At 33.6% G+C, this 19,608-nt stretch overlaps 2 protein-coding genes and 1 long non-coding RNA gene across 7 annotated transcripts; 1 reads left to right on the top strand and 2 right to left on the bottom strand.

Annotated features, from left to right (window-relative positions):
* Positions 1–4,363: 4,363 nt before the first annotated feature.
* LOC130828147 (uncharacterized) lies at positions 4,364–11,429 on the bottom strand. Its single transcript, XR_009047326.1, has 3 exons — positions 11,303–11,429; positions 9,786–9,895; positions 4,364–4,782 (listed from the first exon to the last, which is right to left on the bottom strand). It is a non-coding gene; the product is annotated as an uncharacterized LOC130828147 (long non-coding RNA).
* On the top strand, positions 5,377–15,257 carry LOC130828145 (protein CLT1, chloroplastic). The gene is made up of 10 exons (XM_057693960.1): positions 5,377–5,994; positions 11,323–11,468; positions 11,584–11,621; positions 12,191–12,306; positions 12,952–13,051; positions 13,134–13,169; positions 13,570–13,620; positions 13,727–13,850; positions 14,529–14,654; positions 14,880–15,257. Exons 1-10 carry the CDS (start codon positions 5,573–5,575, stop codon positions 15,038–15,040), a joined length of 1,320 nt encoding a protein of 439 aa, XP_057549943.1. The 5' UTR covers positions 5,377–5,572; the 3' UTR covers positions 15,041–15,257.
* A 156-nt stretch (positions 15,258–15,413) lies between these two features.
* Positions 15,414–19,191, bottom strand: LOC130828146 (uncharacterized). 5 transcript variants are annotated; one of them, XM_057693965.1, is made up of 4 exons: positions 19,032–19,191; positions 16,710–17,709; positions 16,362–16,572; positions 15,414–15,828 (listed from the first exon to the last, which is right to left on the bottom strand). In XM_057693965.1, exons 1-2 carry the CDS (start codon positions 19,061–19,063, stop codon positions 16,821–16,823), a joined length of 921 nt encoding a protein of 306 aa, XP_057549948.1. In that variant the 5' UTR covers positions 19,064–19,191; the 3' UTR covers positions 15,414–15,828; positions 16,362–16,572; positions 16,710–16,820. The 5 variants fall into 5 exon arrangements, with proteins under 5 accessions (XP_057549948.1, XP_057549945.1, XP_057549947.1 ...); XM_057693962.1 differs by having other exon boundaries at positions 16,710–17,736; positions 19,032–19,180; XM_057693964.1 differs by having other exon boundaries at positions 16,362–17,709.
* Between the last annotated feature and the right edge of the window lie 417 nt (positions 19,192–19,608).

Here is a 19,608-nt window from a genome sequence, read left to right as displayed (position 1 = left end):
TTTTTTTGAAGAAAAATTGTCGTGAACAATTTTTTTTTTGACAGCATCATTTTTCATAGTTTAACCGACTATTGTATATAACTATTAGCCGTTATGCTTTTTTTTTTTTTATGCTTCTTTGTTCGTCTATTCTTACCTTTTTTAGTGGTAGGTACCTACAATAGTCAATTAAAATATAATAAGGGGTTGTCAGCAAAAAATATACAGGATTTATTTATTTTTTAATCAAAAGAAAAGACAAATTATGTATATTTTTATCTTTTTTGTTATGAATGGTAGTATACTAATGTGATTATAAATGATAGTATACTAATGTGTGACTTGAGTGCACATTAAAGGGTTGAATTCATGTGTGTGACTCTTGAGTTGTGGAATCCAAAAGGGTGTAATAAGGTGAAGAGTATTCATGGGAATTATTGGTGTTAATGAAGATTAAGGTGAAGAGTCTCATGTGTGTGACTCTTGAGATAATGCCTTTTCAAGTTCTTAGAGTTATTTCATAGTATTCATCACCCTAAATTAACTATGTATTTATGTGAGCCATTCATCTTCAAGTACCTAGCACTATAAATAGGGCTCTCATACCCACACTTCAAGTATGCAAAACACATCAAACACAACCCTTAAGCCAAACACATAGCCTATTGTTGTTATCTCTATCTCAATTGTAATTCTTCATATTGAAGTGTTGTTTGTATTCATTTGATATAATATAAACATAAACTACACACCACGGAGGACGTAGCCATCATTGGGTGAACCTCCTTAAATCTTTGTGTCCTTGTTTGTTACTTTGTCAAACTTAATTTTGCTCATTGTTGTTTGTTCTTAACATCGTAAGTATTTGGCGATCGTTTTCATTTTTATTTTTTCTGTTTTCGTTTTTCATCTTTTTAAAACTAAAAATAAACAGTGTTTTTTTTATAGCTTATAATTAGGTCAGTTTATATTTTTAACGATGAGATAATTTAAATAAATAATTTTTTTAATAAAAAAACGTCATTGCAAAATCATAATTCATAGGAGTGTATTTTCTCCCAATTCTCAATGCAATTGTGCCGTTTGTAATTTTGTTTACAATTTTATTATATTTTATTATTAATTTATAAATTTAAATATAGTTGATTGTAATTTTTAAAAATTTTAAATTATGAAGTATATAATTTTTTTTTTTAGAAATAAATTATACTCCTACATAATTAGGTATATGTATTAAATCAAATGCAGTAAATAAATGGTCGCCTTGAAACGAAGGTACTACTTTGGTCATGACTTTTGAGTTTAGGGAGGGATCCGAATCTTTTCCCTCAATATTGCAAGTTTTATAACTTATTCTCACTTTGCATGAAATGGAAAAGTATTTCTCAAAATATCGTCCACGTACTGTGTCATGTATTATAACATCATGAAAGTGTGCTTTTTCAACATTCTTATCAATCGTATCAGTTGGTTTCTTGGCATACACATGTCCATTCTCTAATCTCTTTCTCCCTAAATTCCTCCTTTTTGCAAAGTCTTCGTTAACCCGGTAGAATGTCATCCTAACCAATGAAGTGATTGGGAGACACATGGCCCCCTTCATTACGCCATTGAACGCTTCATATGTGTTTTTAGTTTTCACTCCATATCGATGACCACCATCATGAATCAAAGTCCATTGGCGCTCAGGAATAGAACCGTCCACTAAGTACTTATATGCGTCCTCATCATACTATTTTAGGCGATTCATATATAAATTATATTCCCGAATCTTTTTCTGTTCATAAGCTTTTCCAAATAAGTTTTTAACTGCTATGTTCTTAAACTTCTTATGCACGTTTGAAGCTAGATGACGTTTACAAAACCGATGGAATGCATATGACTCTTCCCAACCTTTTCCAACTCTATTCATTGCATGCAAATTTCCCTTGTGACGATCAGATATAACACATAAGTCATCTCTCTTAGTGACATAATGCCTTATATAATCCAAAAACCAACTCTATGTGTCATTGCTCTCTCCCTCCACAATGGCAAAGACAAGGGGGAACAACTGAGAATTTGCATCTATCGCCATGGCAATCATAAGTGTGCCTTTGTACTTTCTGTAAAAATGTGTACCATCTATAAAATAAGGGGACGACAGTGGGGAAACCCTTAATAGATGGTCCGAAAGCACAAAAAATTCTTTGAAACATAACTCTGGTAGGATCCATTGTCGGTTGAACTTCCCATTGCACCACTGTTCCTGCATTAGATTGCATTAATGCCTGTAGGTACCTTGGAAGCTCCTAAAAGGACTTATCCCAATCCTCTAATACTTTTGTTATAGCCTTATTTTTAGCCAACCAAGCTCTCTTGTATGTTATAACAAATCCGTATTTAATTTTTACAAAATTAACGATTGAATTCACCTTGAAAGCTGGATAAATACTGATCATATCCACGATAAGATCAGCAACAAAACCATAAGTAAGGAGGGGATGGTCATCACTGTAGTGTGCTGAGCAATATTGATTATGACCCTTATATCGCACAATCTTAAATGAGCCAGTGGCGGTCATGATAGCTCGCATCTTCCATTCACAACCTCTCTCCTCCACATTAGTACATTGGATAACATACTTTGAAGGCTCTGACTCAATTACACGGAAGTTTCTATTGTTAGAAATCGCCCATGCTCTAACATTCTTCTTAAGGTGGTCTAAGGAGCTAAACTCTTATCTTATCCTAAAGTCTCCATTTTCATTCATGGAGTTGTCATTATTCCAGGTCATCCATGCATCAATTAGTCTTTGATCAACCTCATAAATTCTAAGCCAATCTTGAGATGGAGCACCATCTCTAATCGCTGCATCTAAAGCTTCTCTTTTGTCATCATCCTCCTTTGAATCAGAATCAATATGCTCATCCTCCTGATCTAAAGAGTCAACCTCGTTGGCATTACGCCTACCCAAGTGACTCGTGGAGAAGGTGTTTATTACACCACCACCAATGCCATGTGAATGAGTTGGAGAAGTAACTCATCTAAGTGCTCATTAACGTAATTTTGGTTACTTAACATTTCTTTGAATGTATCATGGCGTACATTAGGACCTGATTCTGGAAGTTTTATGCTAGTCATGACTTCCCTCGTATTATCCAAATTTACAACCATTTCAACATAAACCTCTATTGTCGCTCCAGGGGCTTGTGATGCCGCATAAGCAAGAGCACTTATGCTTTCATCATTCTTAGTCGGCACTAACACATTTTTCCCAGTCATCGGATATTTCATCTCCATTTTTAACATAAAAGAGTTGCGCGATCACAACCAATTACATCATAGACTTTGCTATGAAACACCTCAAAAGTAGTATTCTGATGATGGATAAACATCAGTGTATTTAATCCTCCATTATACACAACATCGGATCCAGTATAACTTACTTCTCCACCCCAATACACTATAACGGGATAGTGATCCATATTCTGCAAACATAAGCACGTTTTTCATGTGATTTCACATACACTTCATTGTTGATTGTGAGTAAGGGGAATATAAATGTGAATACAAGAATGTGTAACATTAAAATACCACAACACTTATTAGAAGGTTCAATTCAAATATAAAGCTAACAATACCATGAATATATACTAAAACCATTAAACTAACCCTACAAAGTAGTAAACTTTCATTGAAGCATTTCATCAAACACTTTATATGCATACAAACCAAATCATAAAATTCAACTACAAATGTGTAAAATATAAGCTTAAATCATGAAATCAAGAGAATGTAGCAAACAATCAATGTATTTATAACTTCAAATGACAACAATAATGAACAAAAAATCAATTTGCCAATTTGAAAAAAATTAGGGTTATATTCATACCTTAAATGAGAATGAAAATGAACAAGTAAAGAAGGAGAAGATGGCAATGTAGTTGATTAATTTAGTTGAATGAGAGGAATTGTGAATATGAAGTAAATGAGGAGTGTAGAATTATTTTTTTAGAGAAAACCGGCAGCAAAAACAGGAGGGACAAATGAGATGAAGTGAAAAAACAACAACTGCTTGCGTTTTGTACAGGTACAAAACCGCCGCCACTTGAGATGGCAGTTTGCTCTATATTAATTTTTATTTTATTTTTTTTAAATAACATTAATGCAAACCACTATTTCATCTAACGGTTTTCTTAAAATTCCTAAGCAAACCGCAAACCGCTAAGTGAGGTAGCGGTTATATTAAAAAAAAGAAAAAAAAAATTTCTCCCACCTATCCTACGTGGACAGTACTCAGGGAAATATTTTTCCCTATCATGTACATTGGAAAATAATTTTGGTATAAACATTATATTGGGAAAAGATTCGAGGGATCCAGGGTTTTGAAGTACAGGGTTTCGTACTTGATTAAATATAATAGATGTTTAAAAGTTACATTAATAATCTAATAAAAAGGAAGATTATTTGAATAAAGCAAAACAATAAAGTAAAATTTCACTAACCGAAACCTACAACTTACAAAAAGAATAAATAGATCACGTACAAATAACTAAAAATAAAGATAAAAGTAAAGAATGAGGTAAAGATGATAAACAAAGGCAATGAACAAATGGGTAAAAGGGATGGATTTAGTAATCTAAGACGTAGATAACGCGCCGCCAACTGCCCCTATCCTTGGTCAGGTCCTTGGAGAGGTGAAGTTCATGCATGTCACTTTTAATATGTTCCTCCCACGTTCTCCTAGGTCTTCTTCAACTTCTATTGCCCTCCACAATGATGCATTTGATCCTTTTTACTGGGGCGTCATGTGTCTTTATCTGCACTTGCTCAAACCATCTCAACATGTTATCCCGCATCTTTGCGGAGAGAGGTGCAACTCCTAACTTTTCTTTGAATTTCTAGTTCTTTATTACTATATAATATTGATTTTATCCTCACTAACAAATGCCCTAACGAAATCCGTTAGCAAAAATTCTATATTTAAAAGATGGTTCAAAATTAATTCTCACATCGAACATTTCTGTGAATGATCTAAATTAAAAAAATTGTCAAAATTTCCCAAAAAATAATATTTCATCAGTTCCACTACACTTTACTTTTCACGTAATTCAATATATTAATTTTTAGCACATATATTATATATATCTTAATTTATACATAACTATAAACTATAATAATATAACGCAATATTATAGAAATGCAATTAGCTACAATATAAATATACTTCATAAAATAAGTTCGATTTAGAAAAAAACCTATAAAGAGATCACTCATCTACACCTTATCGCTACTCGGCCTACCTATAATAATAATAATAATAATAATATAATATAAAAACTTCCATTAAATAAGTATTCCACCTGTCAACACTCGACAAGCCGCCAAAGATCTCACTTTATTTCTTTATTATTTTAAAAAAAGATGCTCCTTTTTTTCCTTCACTTTTCATAATTTCTCTTTAATTTATCTCCATTAAAATTTGCACTATTTTCTCCTTTTCTCTTTTCTCTCCATATAAATACACATTCATTTCTCATTCCTCAGTTTCAACTTTGTTCCACCCAAAAAACCCCGCAATTGATTTTTTATAAATCCCTAAAAATAAGAATGTCTGCGTTTTCCCGGCGAATTACTGCCGGTGCCGGGATTACGTTACCGGAAAACCGGCGATTAAATTGTCAGATCGGACAATCCTTAACCTTTCGATCACATCAGAATTTGTTGACAAATCAAAAATTAAGAATCAGACCGGTTTTTGTTGATATAAACCGTTTGATTGAGGTGAGTTCGGACGATGGAAGTGATGATTGGAATTGGAAGGGAAACAGGAGGACGAAGTTGATGAAATCGTTTTTGTGTAGAGTAGGAGAAGTTGATGAGAACGTGGAAAGAGATAATCGGACGGTGGAGGTTATGGTAGGTGTAGGTGCTACAGTGGTGCTTGGTGTAGCGAATCGTGTATTGTATAAGTTGGCTCTTGTTCCTTTGAAGCATTACCCTTTTTTCCTAGCTCAACTCGCTACTTTTGGGTAATTCTTTTTTCCATTTTTTTATTATTTTATTGCTATTGTTTGTTTAATTGATGTCCTTTTCTGTATTTTAATACCTGCAAGCTTAATTATTTGAGCTCACATGATTGATTTATGTTATCAGTGGCGAATACTTTATACTAATTGATGTCCTTTTCTGGTTATTTGACATATACATTTTAATATTAATAAGGTTTTTCTTCAAATGATTGGTATTAGTGGACAGTGGTGTTTTACTATAGTGAATTAGAATTACTAATTAAAATTAAATAACAAAATAAAAAATGCATATGATTTAGTAACTTTGGAGTAATTAATTAATGATACAAATGCATGCACCAACCTAACGCAAAATTCTTTTGATTGAAATTTGGTTGTAACAATGAATTAATGGCATAAGAGAATTAGAGGCGACATTAAGTTTAGTAAAACTTGTATGAGCAATGCTAATAGGCTTACCATCACCCACAATTAGCTCTTCGGTGCCATCGTGAGGGGTGTGTAAGGAAAGATTAGCAAGATTATTGGTGACATGATGAGATGCACCACTGTCGAGAAGCCACGTATTAGGATCTTGAGTAGATGCATTAGGAGCAATCTTGGTAGCATGAGCCTGAGGTGGAGTAGAAAAACGGCGAGCATCGGACTTTGTAGTGGTAGAAGGAGGATGAGCGGAGGGAAATTGTTGGGTGAATTGCGAACATTGAGACAACACATGACCACGTTCTCGACACCATTGACATTTACCCAAGAATGGTTTTGACGACCCCGAATGTTGAGAGGACCGAGAGGAGGGACCCGAAAACTGCCCATGGACAGCCGGTTGTGAAAGCTGTCCATTTCCAGCCGATGAGGCAAACTGTCGGGAGACATTTCTGAAATAATTGTCCGGATTCATACGAGATGGACGAGAGCGGAAATTATGTGACTGTGAATGCATAGCAAAGGCCGTGGCGGGTACCGAAACAGGACGAGAGGATTCTTGTTTTTGTAATGCAAGTTCTTTATTTATCAATTTTTCATGAAGTTCTTCAAAACTAAGGGAGGAGTCACGGCTATTAATTTGCTTAACAAACAAATCATTCGAAGAGTCTAACCCATCAAGAACGCAATCAATAAGCTCTTCATGATCAAGAGGCTTAGCCATGGAGGCTAAATCATCGGCAATGGATTTGATTGAGTGCATATACTCAGTGATGGAGGACGAACCTTTGGAAATGGCTTTGAGTTGATCTTTCTTTTGCTTAATTTGTCCCCGACTAATTTTGTTAAATGTTTCTGCCAATTTATCCCATAATTCTTTGGATGTTTTAGAATGAGAAATGAGAGAAATGAGATTTGGTAAAAGAGTGCCAACAAGAGCACCAAAGATCAATTGGTCTTGGCGAAACCAAGCAGTGAATGCCGGATTCGATTTCTCGGTATTGTTTTCCGAAATCATGACAGCTGGTTGGGGGCAAGAACCATCTATATACCCCATGAGATCATGCCCATTGAGAATGACTTTGATTTGAAGCTTCCAATCTAAGTAATTCTTGGAATGTAATTTGATGATATTGGAGATGGAAAGAGTAACAAATGGTTGATTTGGGTCATTAGGATTGAGAAGAATGTGGGGAGAGGATACGACAACCATGGGAGAAGCAGTTTCAATTACGGTTGAATGTGTTACAGGATTAGAGATGAAGATGATATGCTTACTGAATTCAATTTCAATTGGTCTAGCAGGAGGATTGAAAACTAAATGGTCTTCAATTACAGAAACAGAAATTGATTACTCTTGAAAATAGGCCACTCTTTGAAATTGCTATGGTAATTGATTACTGGATTCAACACACTCTTGATTACGGGATCAATTGGTTCAGCAGGAAGGTTGAATGTGTTTCTAATATATTGGATTAGAGATGAAGATGATAGATTCAATTGAAGCGCAGGAAGAGGATCGAAAACTGATACCATATAGAGAGTGGAAGAATTTTAATCATAAAATCTATATGTTTTTATTACTAAAGAGGGTAAATATATTTATACAATTACAAGGAGGATTTGTTATATTATCCTGAAACAAACCAAATCAAGAAATCAAGAAATAATTAAGTAATTGGGTTTCCAGATACAAATGCGTGCACCAACCAATTCAAGATTCTTTTGGTTGAAATTTGACTGTAACAATGAAATGCTACAATTTTTTTAGCCCAAAGTGGGTAGATTTGGAAGGAGAGAATGATTTGGATTCTGGAATGATTTAGTTAGTATTTTTATAATTAAATAAGATTGTCTAATTTTTTTATTTTTGTTAAGCAACTAAGGTATGGATTATGATGATGGTGAAATAGAAACTGAGTTGTTTTTTAGAATATCTTTTAATTTTAGAACTTTTAGCTTCAATGATAATTAGAACTTAGAAGTGGAATTCGGACTTTATGATTAGTGGGGTCGAATAACAATATGATGTCATAAGCATAACAACTTATATTGAAAAGATAGTTTGAGAATTATTTGGGTCCAATACTCCAATCAATCACCTTGTTGTTGCTGGTATTTTAGAATGCCCTAGCTTATGAAATCAATTATGAAATTTATTTTGTGGGAGTAAAATGTATTTGAGGAGAGTAGAATGGCATTGTTCATTCTTTTTGACAATATCTGAAAATAATTTTTTACCACAAGTTTATGGTGGGAATTTTTGTTAAAGTGGAAAAGTAGGCTTTCTTTAGCTGAAAAGTACGAAAAGTAACTTAAACTTGATGCATAGTTCAAATGGTTTACAAAAAAGTAAGAGACGTGCTTTTCTTTTTCTTTTCCTGGAGGAATAAATTAATTGACTTTTTTTATGCTAGAGGTGGCTGTTGTTACCAATACTTCAATATCTGAGTGGCTCGGTGTCTCTCATTATTACATATACTTTATTCGTTGTGAAATACTTGCTACATTTCGATTATGGTCATTATTCATCGTTCAAGCTTATTTTATATATTGCGGCTAATGTATAAATGAAAATATAGTCAAGTGGGATCTTGTTTGAATCGTCTAATCGTTTATTTTAACAATATTAACTTTTTATATTTTTTAAAATTTGTATAATTCAAAATATAAATGAACAAATTAACACATTGTATTGCGTAAAAAGTTAAATGCAGCAAGTATAATATAACGGAGTAAGTATTTGCATATCTGGTGATGAAGCAAGTGACTAAAATAAGTGCTCGAGTAAGTGACCTAAGGTTAATGTAATTTTGGTCCTAATGGACTATTCGGACTTTTAACAACTTGGTAAGAAAAGGAAGTTTCAGTGTATATTTGCAGCAATTTAACTCTGATTTATAGTTCGTCTACTTTTAAGCTGACTCTCTGGAATCCCCTGTGTGTTTGTAATTTAATGTCCCAAATTTGTGTTGTACTTCTAAATTTTTTGAGCTTGTCATTTTATTATGACCTTTATTTAGTTGTTGGTGATATAGTCCCCAATTTTATACCACTTTATTATATTTAATACTTTTATCTATGTGACTAAACTTCATCTTTTAGGCTCTGGATTTTTTTTTTACCTGAAAAGTAAGTTTTAGGAAAATAACTTCAGATAAGTTCCAATAGGTTTTAAAAGGTTAAGATTTGATAAGATACGAAAGTTTGATTTGCAATTACTACAAGCTCATATAAGCTGAGATCAGAATCTCTAAGCTTCGAAAAGCTTATATAATATTAGAGAAGTGAATTTAGGTGCATATATGATATAACACAGCCTAGTAGTATGTAAATATTTAAATTTATGACTAACACTTAAAATATACCTTTGTGAGAATCGAGTCTTGTTTCAGTTAGAGCAAGTATCACTTTCACCATGTAAGGTTCTGAGTCACTTCTCATCTAGTTCTCCTCTTCGTTCAGTCTAACCTGTAATCTAAAAAAGAAAATATACCTTTGTAGATTGTGTAGAAAGTGTGAGCAAGTCTAAAAAAATTACTATTGATTACCATCAACAATATTTTGTTACCCCAACGTTATTAAGTGACTCTCACCTAGGAAGAATTTGGGGTGTTTGGATATGGGCAACCTCATTTTTCGATTGACTTTTGATAAAAAAACATCATCCGCAACTTCACATAAATAAGAAGTGCTCATGATTTTGTAAAACATTGTTCTATAATAATACATTATAATTTGAAATCAACGAGCTCCATCGAGATTCTAGCTTATAATCGTATATGTTCTATTTCTCGTAAGCCTTTTGCTTTGTACCCTAAGAACCTTTTGTTTGATGTTGATTGACATTTCAACAATGGATTGCTAGTGAAGGAAGCATCCTACAAGAGCCTCATGATTGCAGTTCTTAATTTATTGAATTATTTGTCTGGCAATTACTCTGGATCTGTGTTCCTGGATTTGTTAACCTATATAATATGTACGCTGCTGAGGCTATGCTTATTTCACCTGAACAAACATAATGTCAGATGTCATCTAAAGTGAAACCGATGCTATATTAGAGTTTAAGCAACGTGTTCCAACTCTAATGTCACCAAGATCGAATGTATGAAGTCTTGTGATAAACAAATTACAATATCAATGATATCGATGTTTGTAGGAGATAATAATGCAATAAAAACGACACAAAGATTTAACGAGGTTCACCCAATTTAGGCTACGTCCTCCAGTGCGTAGTATCTCACTTATGTTATCAAAGGACTTCAAAGAACTCTCAAATGGAGAATTACAATAGAGAAGGGATTAGGCTTGTGTTTAGGCTTAGGGTGTTTTTGTGGATGTGTTACAATGGCATATGAGACCTCTGTTTATAGAGTTTTGTACATTAATGAGTATTACATAATTAAGGCTAAGGATTAATGCACAATAAACAACTTCAAGGAACATCAAGAGTCGAAAATCGAATCCAATGTTCGATCAAGGCAATGCTTCATTAATTGGATGCCTCGTACAAGAATCTTCACCCTTTAGTCTTCTCATTAACTATCATTCATCATGCCTTAATTACCATCATAATATGCATGTTTAAGTGCCTTCATCAACACACCATCTACTCCATGCATTGATCACCAACTTAAACACCATCATTAACACACAAATTAATCCACCAACTTAACTACGCATTAAGTGACTAACTTAACACCCAAAAGATTCCATGCACTCATACTAATGCATAGTCTTGAATGGTGCACTCAAGTCACCAATAACTCTAACATAAAGTTATATGATCTTTTAGACTTTTTGCAATTTTTGCGAACTTATTAGTCATGAAATTACTCTTTAAAACTTTTGGGATTGGGCTGTTGATTTCTTAATTTATACTTACCTTCTGTTTCCATAATGCAGATATGTTGTTGTTTATTTCTCAATCTTATATCTTCGGAGACGTGCTGGCATTGTCACTAAGGAGATGCTATCATTGCCTCAAGTTCCTTTTCTTGCAGTTGGGCTTTTGGAGGCTCTTGCTGCAGCATCTGGAATGGCAGCGGCAAGTAAGGTTAATGTGTTACTCTATATATTAAAATATCGTTTTCATGGAGTTAAATTTGAAGAACTTGAGTGCTCAGGGTTTAATTTAATGATCATTTCCTTTTTCCTTTGGATCAGCAATGCTTTCTGGGGCATCGATTCCAATATTGTCTCAGGTAAGATGATCTACTAATACTAAAGATTCTGTTGTTTATCTTTGAACTTACCAGCGTGGCACCTGACTTCATTATCCCTTTGGTGTTTGCCACCCTACTGCTCCTTCATTTACTGAAACTGCTTGTTGTGTTCTACTTGCTTTTGGTTTTTTCTTATGTTGTTTTATAATATGTATTCAGTATGGAAGTTTAGGCTGTTGGCTCACTTTCTGCCTGGGATCTATCTTATGGAAGATGCTTAAATTAAATAAGATAGTACACTCATATTGTGTCTGATAAAAAGTACCCACATGACCACATCTGATAGCTTATGTAGAAACAAAGTTCATTTCAGTCTGATTGTAACAGTATATTATCTTATATTTAAGACCTGACTTCCCATTGAGAAAAAGAAGATATCAAATTGCTTGATATAACTAAAGTGAGTTGGGGAAGTAGCGGAATAGTGTTAGTGCACATTATTTAATTCATTATGCTTAGCATGCTTACTGAAATCCGATGGTTCTACCGAGCATGCCTTTTATACATATGCAAATGAGTGACTAATGAGGCCTTCATTATAACTGTAGAGTTTTCTCGTTTGGCAACTTCTCCTCTCTGCAATTTTTCTTGGAAGGAGATATAATGTCAATCAGCTAGTGGGTTGCCTATTGGTGTCTATGGGCGTTATAATAACCGTAACAAGGTGAGCTGCATTCCTTCTTTAGTTTACATTTGTGTTCTGAGTTTTATGTTAAATGTCAATTGTTTTATTTTCTAGCTTTATTTTTATTAATGATTTGGAATCTTAGTACATAATTTGAGGCCATCAATTGTTTAAGATAGTTTTTATTTCACTCGGGTGTGAACTTTGAAATACTAAATGCTACACCAGTACTGGAACTGTCTCCTATCATGCAGTTTTGCAGGGCTGACTTAATAATGCAGATTCCATTACCAAATGCAGAATTGACGGTATGACAGAAAAAAAAGAGTAAAAGGAGAAATAAGCTAGGTGGAATGTGAAACTCAATTTCAACTATGTTAAATGCAGTGACATTTCCTGTTCTAATTAATATTTGCTTTTGATGGAACTCAAGTCACAATATGAAGTCCATTTGGGAGACCTTTTCCATTTTGCTTATTGTTTGTTCTTAGATTCATGTCATTTCTCCCTGCATCACATTTTCCAAAATGTTGTGGTAGGTGATCATAGATGATCAACAACTAATACGAATCTTTAATGGAAGTTGTCTACATGGTTTCTTTACACTCTTCTTCTGGTGTAATTAGAGCTTAGATGTGCCACTTGAAGGACTATTAAGCACTTTATTTCTTGTAAAAATTGCAGTGGGTCTGGTGCTGGTCCCTCCTGGAATAATACTGGTATATTTTGGAGTAGTTTGATGATTTTTTCATTTTTTGTACAAGCAGCGGACACAATTTTGAAGGCAAGTATCAATTGCTTTGCTGATATTTAAATGCTAGAAAAGTTTTGTGGAGCTGGGGCTAATTGACAATGTTTTTTTATAGGAAGTAATTTTCCAAAAAGCTGCTGAAAGATTAAAGGTATATGTGCTGTTGGGATAGTATCATTTTACAGTTATTTTCTCACTGTAAGATTACAGTCTCTTGATGGTTGTAATTGTTGCCGCATTATGGCGGCCTCTTTGCATGTTTCTGCATCTCTTAAGTAAAGAAGAGAGGAAAATAGACAGAGGAAGAATGTGATGTCACCCTATGGCCAAATGCACACTATAATATACTTCCATTACAAAGGTCCTTGGAGTGAAGTCAGAGAGCTAACTTGAGCTCGTCAAACTCATATTTTACCTTTGTTTCCTAATTTCCTTTTGCCATTATTCTTCTATATTGAGTATGATGAAATGGATTTTTTCTTTATCCATATGTTTTTGTAATTTGGTATCTTTTGATGATTACTATAAAATGAATTTTGGTCTTTTCCCAGGGAAAATCAGTGGATCTCTTTGTTGTAAATTCATTTGGATCTGCTTATCAAGTAAGCATCTGATGACTCAAAGGCTACCTTTTTTCGAATCCATAGATAAGTGATATACGCTACACATTGTTGGTTTCTGTTCTTGAATTTTGTGTGCTTCATGCAGGCACTCTTTATTTGCCTTCTTCTACCCTTCCTTTCGAAGTTGTGGGGCATACCATTTAGTCAAATGCCATCATACCTTAAAGACGGAGCAGCGTGTTTTCTCAACATCTATACTCTCTCAACTGGTAAAGATGATTTTTGAGAAACTTTACTGCAACTTCTTACTTTTTCTTTCCTTTAATAGAGGGTTTTCTGGTGAGAGGCATCTCACACTTCCTGCCACCTTGACTCTACTTAAGAAGGATCCTCGGTGAAATTTAATCAAAGTTCTTTGTTTAACTTAACTCACTTGCATTATCCGTTGCAATTTTTTGTTTACACAGCCAATATTTTATCACTATATCCGACTTGTATATCACTATCATGAAATATCCATAATCCATTAACCTGATCTGGAAATGAAAAGTTAATGATGTGTCACAAGTTACACTTGTGGAGCTAGATGAAGTTCTCTTTATTATAGGTATTACAATCGATACTTACTTGAAATCATCATTTCATTTGCTATTGGCTTGTCCAAGTTAACACAGTATTTTGCAGAATATCATCGGCAATTTACTCCCTTCCTTCCATTTTTGGTGTACTGGCAATACCATAATATTTAAGTGTCTACGGATCAAGATCATTTGCCTTTATGAAAGTTCCCAACTTAGTTTTAAAAAGCCTGCCTTTTAAAACTAAGGTTCCAATTTAATGCTCGTGCACGCAGTTTACTCTGATCTTTCTTTTTTTGAATTTTTCTGTGACACTTACTTGGAAGGGAGGCTTTGAAGCATCAATTTTGTCTTTTTGGCTCTCTGCAGGATGCAATGGTGCTCCCCTATTGCCTGTGCTCTTTGTTATCGTGAACATGGGATATAACATATCTTTGCTGCATCTTCTAAAGATCTCCTCAGCGGTGGTATCTTGTCTAGCCTCTACAGTATCAGGTACTCATCACTGTTGGTTATTTAGTTATTTAAAGATTAAAAACTGGTAGGTAATCACTCCTGCCATTAGTTATTATATTGTCTCAAATCATGGTTAAACGTTTTAGTCTGTTAATAAATTAGTTCAATTTGGTGTCCTTTCAATGTTTATGTGAAACTGGTTTTATGATTACTTCTATGTCTTCAAGATTCTGATACCACTATGTTCTTACGATTTGAATGCAGTACCTTTGTCTGTGTTTGTATTCACCTTGCCTCTACCATACCTTGGCGCCGGTACTGCTCTTCCTCCAGGTTTTGTGGCAGGAGCAGTCGTCCTCGTTTTGGGCTTGTTTTTCTACTCATGGAAACCGGCAATGGTACCTGCTAGTGCAACCACTTCATAATTATTAGGTTCAGCAGAGTAGTAAGGAGAAAATTGTAACAAATGTTGTTGTGACTAGTAGGCTAGTAGCTATGTGATTGTAGGAATTATCTCACTTGTTTAGTAATGGAGGACTAGTGATTTTCTTGGGGTCAAAGTCAGTGACAAACTGAGAGGTTGAAGAATGTTCCTATTGTCTTGAAAAATAAGTTAATAACATTGCTTAAAGTGCAAGTTTTGTTAAGAGATCTTGTCATAGAACCTGAAAGTGCAACTTTCTGCATTAATTGTTTGTATTTATGAACTGAATACGCTGATGGCTTTTGAACCATGTTCTTCTTGACTTGTTGGGTCGACCATTCTAGATCATGAACCAATAGTTGACTCGGTATCTATTAGTAACTCAACTTGATCCTCTTTTCTTTTGAATATATGTAATTAATTTTAATCTTTTGAGATTAAGGCTTTTACATTGTTGTTTGTCCTTTCCTTTTTCTATCTTTCATTTGCATATGTTTTGTTTATCTTTTTACATCTTTGTAAAACTAGAGTATACGTCTGTTTGGCAAATAGCTCGTCCAACTAAAATGTGGTTACAAAAAACAGTAGGGAAAAAGAATAGACGCCATTGTGTAGCAACCAATATCAATCAACTCATTGCACAAAATCTAGTTTGTTTCTAATCTCTTCCTTCAGGCTTCTCTTGTCGTTAACCATGGAGAAGAAGCTAAGCTTACATAAAATGAGCTCTCTTAGTCAAGACATATGCAACTTATCTCGTCAAGAATTGCATCCCATCAAGTCATCCTACTGCACAGAAACGAAAGACATGATTTGGAGATTGCATTATAAAGTTAAGACAAAGTATTGTTCATAAAAGTCCACAGTGAAGACCTGTAACGAGTACGGGAATGAGATGAACCATCATGATCTTAACATAAACTAAGGGTGTATTTCATAAACCTTATACAAACATGTTTCAACTTTCAAGAAATAAAAAATCAAGTTTTAGTAATATAATTCAGCTAAGTTTTAGGAAGTTCAGATTACTTCTGATAAGTTCCAGTATTGGATACCCGTGATCGAACTACAACTACTAAAACACATTCTACAAAGTTCAGATAAATCTATTGAATTTACTTAAAGAAAGGTTCAAATAAGTACATATCAGGGCAAGAAAATACTAGTTAGTCTAAGAACAATAATCAAGTAGCAAGCATGAATAAGTCGAAAACACTATAATTAAACACAACTAGGAATAATAGTCAATTCTTTCAGAAACGGATGATAGCCTATGACATAATTAAAACAACAAATAAAAGTATATACAACAACAAGCTTACCCAAGGGTCATAAACTCGAAGTCAAACCAGAGAAAGCGCCCTGCCTAATTTGTCACAGTTTAGTATTTAGATCATTCAATATCCATCATACAGAAATTGACCGAGGGAATCAAGCATTTGAGAAGTTATTTCCCAAGCTGATGAACAAAAGCTTGCTCAACATCGCTGAAATGCTAAATATATTAAGACTTCCAATGACTCAATATAGAACCTGCATAAATGAAATGATGATCAGGTTTAAATTTTTTAAGTAGGCTCCACCTAGCTTTCTTCCATTACTTGGAATAAAGAATGAAGACCATCATAGACAGATTAGAAAGGTATAGATAAAGCGAAAAGAAACATAACAGTAACTTCCCATGAGACCATATCAAAAGCTCACTAGCCTTCCTTCTCGTCAACTTGTAATGGGCATCAAGCAATGGGAATTACAAAAGAAGTGGCACAATGTAAAGGAGTTCAATAATCTTGTAGTTCGCCATTAATTTCGAACACCAGCAATTTAGAATTATTCACAAGGCGCTTACTTTCACAAACAATATAGCTACAAAGTTCATGTCGTGGTTCTGGCTTTAGAGATCTTAATTGGGTTAAAGGTTTTGTGATGTAGAACTTATTGTACAGCTCCTTTGCTGGTTGTACATGATTCCACCAGAAATCATCTAAAGCTATCTTTATAGTATCCCAGTATTCTGCATCTCTGTACAACCTAAACAAACTACTTCCATTCAGAGTCCAAACATAAAAATCCATCCAATCCTTATCCAATATCTCCATTAAACCTTGTGCTTGTGGCATGTAATGAACCGGAATACGCTTCCAAGGGAATGCTCGACTTTTATTACCGTCAAAAAAGGGGCATTTTATTTCCAACACACCTCCTGACCGCAAGCCATAAATCGTTTCTTCAACAACTCCATCAGGAGAGGCACCAAGCCAATCATCTTCAAAGTTATGCTTATTTATTGGAGATTTAGGAAGAAATACAGACTTTCCAGTAATTAGTTTATACCTTTCCAATGCTACTTCCTCGTTAATATTGTTCCAGCAAGTTGCACAGTTACCAGAAAAGGGTTCAATAGCCCCAATCTTCTCTAACCATAATTGAACTCTCCTACGAGGCCAAAACCCAATTGCGTAGCTAAAAGTGCTTGAAGTGAGTTTATTCTTTCTTTGATTCTGCCAATTCTTAAAATTATGCTGAAAGCAACTTGCATCAAGAAAAGAATAGGTACCACCACCAGAAAAAGGAGGTTCATTGTTATTGTGCACCTTATGTTGAGAAGTATGAATCCCCTTATGACTTTTTTTGAAAAAAATGTCCCATTTATAGAAACCACGTCTGCCGCTGGTATGAGAAATGAACAGTGAAAACCTATTGTTAACAAATTTATTTACGATGAAAAATCAAACAAGAGGTGTAACAGAATAACAGATATAACATAAGGACTTGGTGTGAAAGCCTTATCATTGATCCAAATGACCAAGGTTTTACACCAGAGAAGGAAAAAAAAAAACATCAAAACATACCATATAGTGTTGTACCATATAGGATGCATAAAGTGGTTCTATTATCAATATGACTCTTTAGGACACATTAATAACATTCAACATAAAGTCCAATTCAGATGGGGCAAACCATCTATAGCTATTTGGATTTGTGAAGTAAAATGACTCATTCAATGAGTACGCTTCTCATGTATGTGAAGGTGTAAATAGTGTTTGCAATCAGAGGAATTAGGAACAACCTCTTTGTCATTACAAGGGTAAAACTATATACATCCAACCCACTTTCCTTGCCTAGATTGAAGCCACTTTAGTGTTCAGTGGCATAGGGGAAAAACGTGATGCGTAGCATTCCGAATAAGCCATAAAAATCAAACAGGAGAAGAGCCAAGGTCTGCTATGTATTCATTGTCCCCATCAATCTCAATAAAGAAATTGGGTTTTCTCTTGTCACAATTAATTTATTCAATCTCTAAATTGGATTTTCTATCTACCTTCCAACACTAGGAAGCACAGAAATGCAAACGTTTCCGAAACTAGATAGGGAAACATCAATAACCAAAATTTGGGAAAGGAAACGGCTAACATAAAAGAAAACCAAAGTTTTACAAACACCATAAAAGTGGTTTTCATAGCCACAACACATCAAAGAATATACTTATTCAGAAACACTAAATGATATCAAATTACAATAACATATTAAGTCCCTGCCTTCCTTTTTCACAAAATTCACAATAACATTACTTGATTACCTCCTCCATCTTCTCTCTTTTAGTTACAATTTACAAATTTCCATACCGGGGTTTCTATGCATTATTATAATTATCAGTATTTGCACTATCACTAATTTACTACCATTTACACAAACATTATCTATACCTAGTACCAATCAAGTTAGAAATTAACTTAAAATCGAAAACAATATGTGTTTCTGAACTCAATCATTAAATCAGTGATATGAATTAAGAATGTAATGAATGATTATATAACCGAAATTGTTGAAGAATTGAGAAACTCAATAAACAAATTTACATGAATTTAATAATACCCAATTCAAATCAAAACAAATTAAACAAACCCATTTTATTTTATTCCTAAGAAAATATAGAAGTAACAGAACACAAAAAGAGTGATTAGAGAAACAAGATTAAAAAGAAGAGTTACCTGATTATTGGATATGAAGTGAAAGGTGCCATTTTGATGAAATATGTGCTGCTTTTTCGCCCGATTCAGTCTCATTACAAGGATTTAGGGTTTATGGCTCTATTTCTTGTTTGAGATAATTCCTTAATCGAAGTATTCAAGTCTCAAATAATTAATTTGATAGCAAATTTAAAAGGAAAATTTACCAATAATAATTCAACTTTTTATTAATTTTTATAAATAATAATTTAAATTTAAATTAATTATAAATAATTTAAATTTTATGATCACTTATTCATTACTATTGTTGTTTAAGTGATGATTGATTTTTGCATGTTAATTACCCCATAAAAAATAGAAAAATAAAACAAAAAATTAAAAATATTACTCCCTTCTATTCTACTCATTATTCTCATTTATTTTAATATCAATTTTTTTTAATTTTTAATTAAGAATAATTAGAGATATTAAATGCTAAAATGTTGCCTCGACAAGTGTAAAAAACTAAATAGGACTAATGGGTTGTAATTTTTTTAATATAATTGCGATTATTCATAATTAATAAAGGTTGAAATTGTTATAGGAAAATTAGTACAAA

Source organism: Amaranthus tricolor, chromosome 12 (genome assembly GCF_026212465.1).
Source record: "Amaranthus tricolor cultivar Red isolate AtriRed21 chromosome 12, ASM2621246v1, whole genome shotgun sequence".
Lineage (NCBI taxonomy): Eukaryota > Viridiplantae > Streptophyta > Magnoliopsida > Caryophyllales > Amaranthaceae > Amaranthus > Amaranthus tricolor.
This window is presented reverse-complemented; position numbering and strand designations above follow the sequence as displayed.

Coding starts and splice junctions, on each gene's coding strand:
- LOC130828145 (XM_057693960.1), top strand. CDS start 5,573: ATGTCTGCGTTTTCCCGGCGAATTACTGCCGGTGCCGGGATTACGTTA. Junction 11,622..12,190: donor CGATTCCAATATTGTCTCAG/GTAAGATGATCT, acceptor TTATAACTGTAG/AGTTTTCTCGTTTGGCAACT. Junction 14,655..14,879: donor TCTAGCCTCTACAGTATCAG/GTACTCATCACT, acceptor ATTTGAATGCAG/TACCTTTGTCTGTGTTTGTA.
- LOC130828146 (XM_057693961.1), bottom strand. CDS start 19,063: ATGGCACCTTTCACTTCATATCCAATAATCAG. Junction 17,737..19,031: donor ACTTCATATCCAATAATCAG/GTAACTCTTCTT, acceptor TGTTAACAATAG/GTTTTCACTGTTCATTTCTC.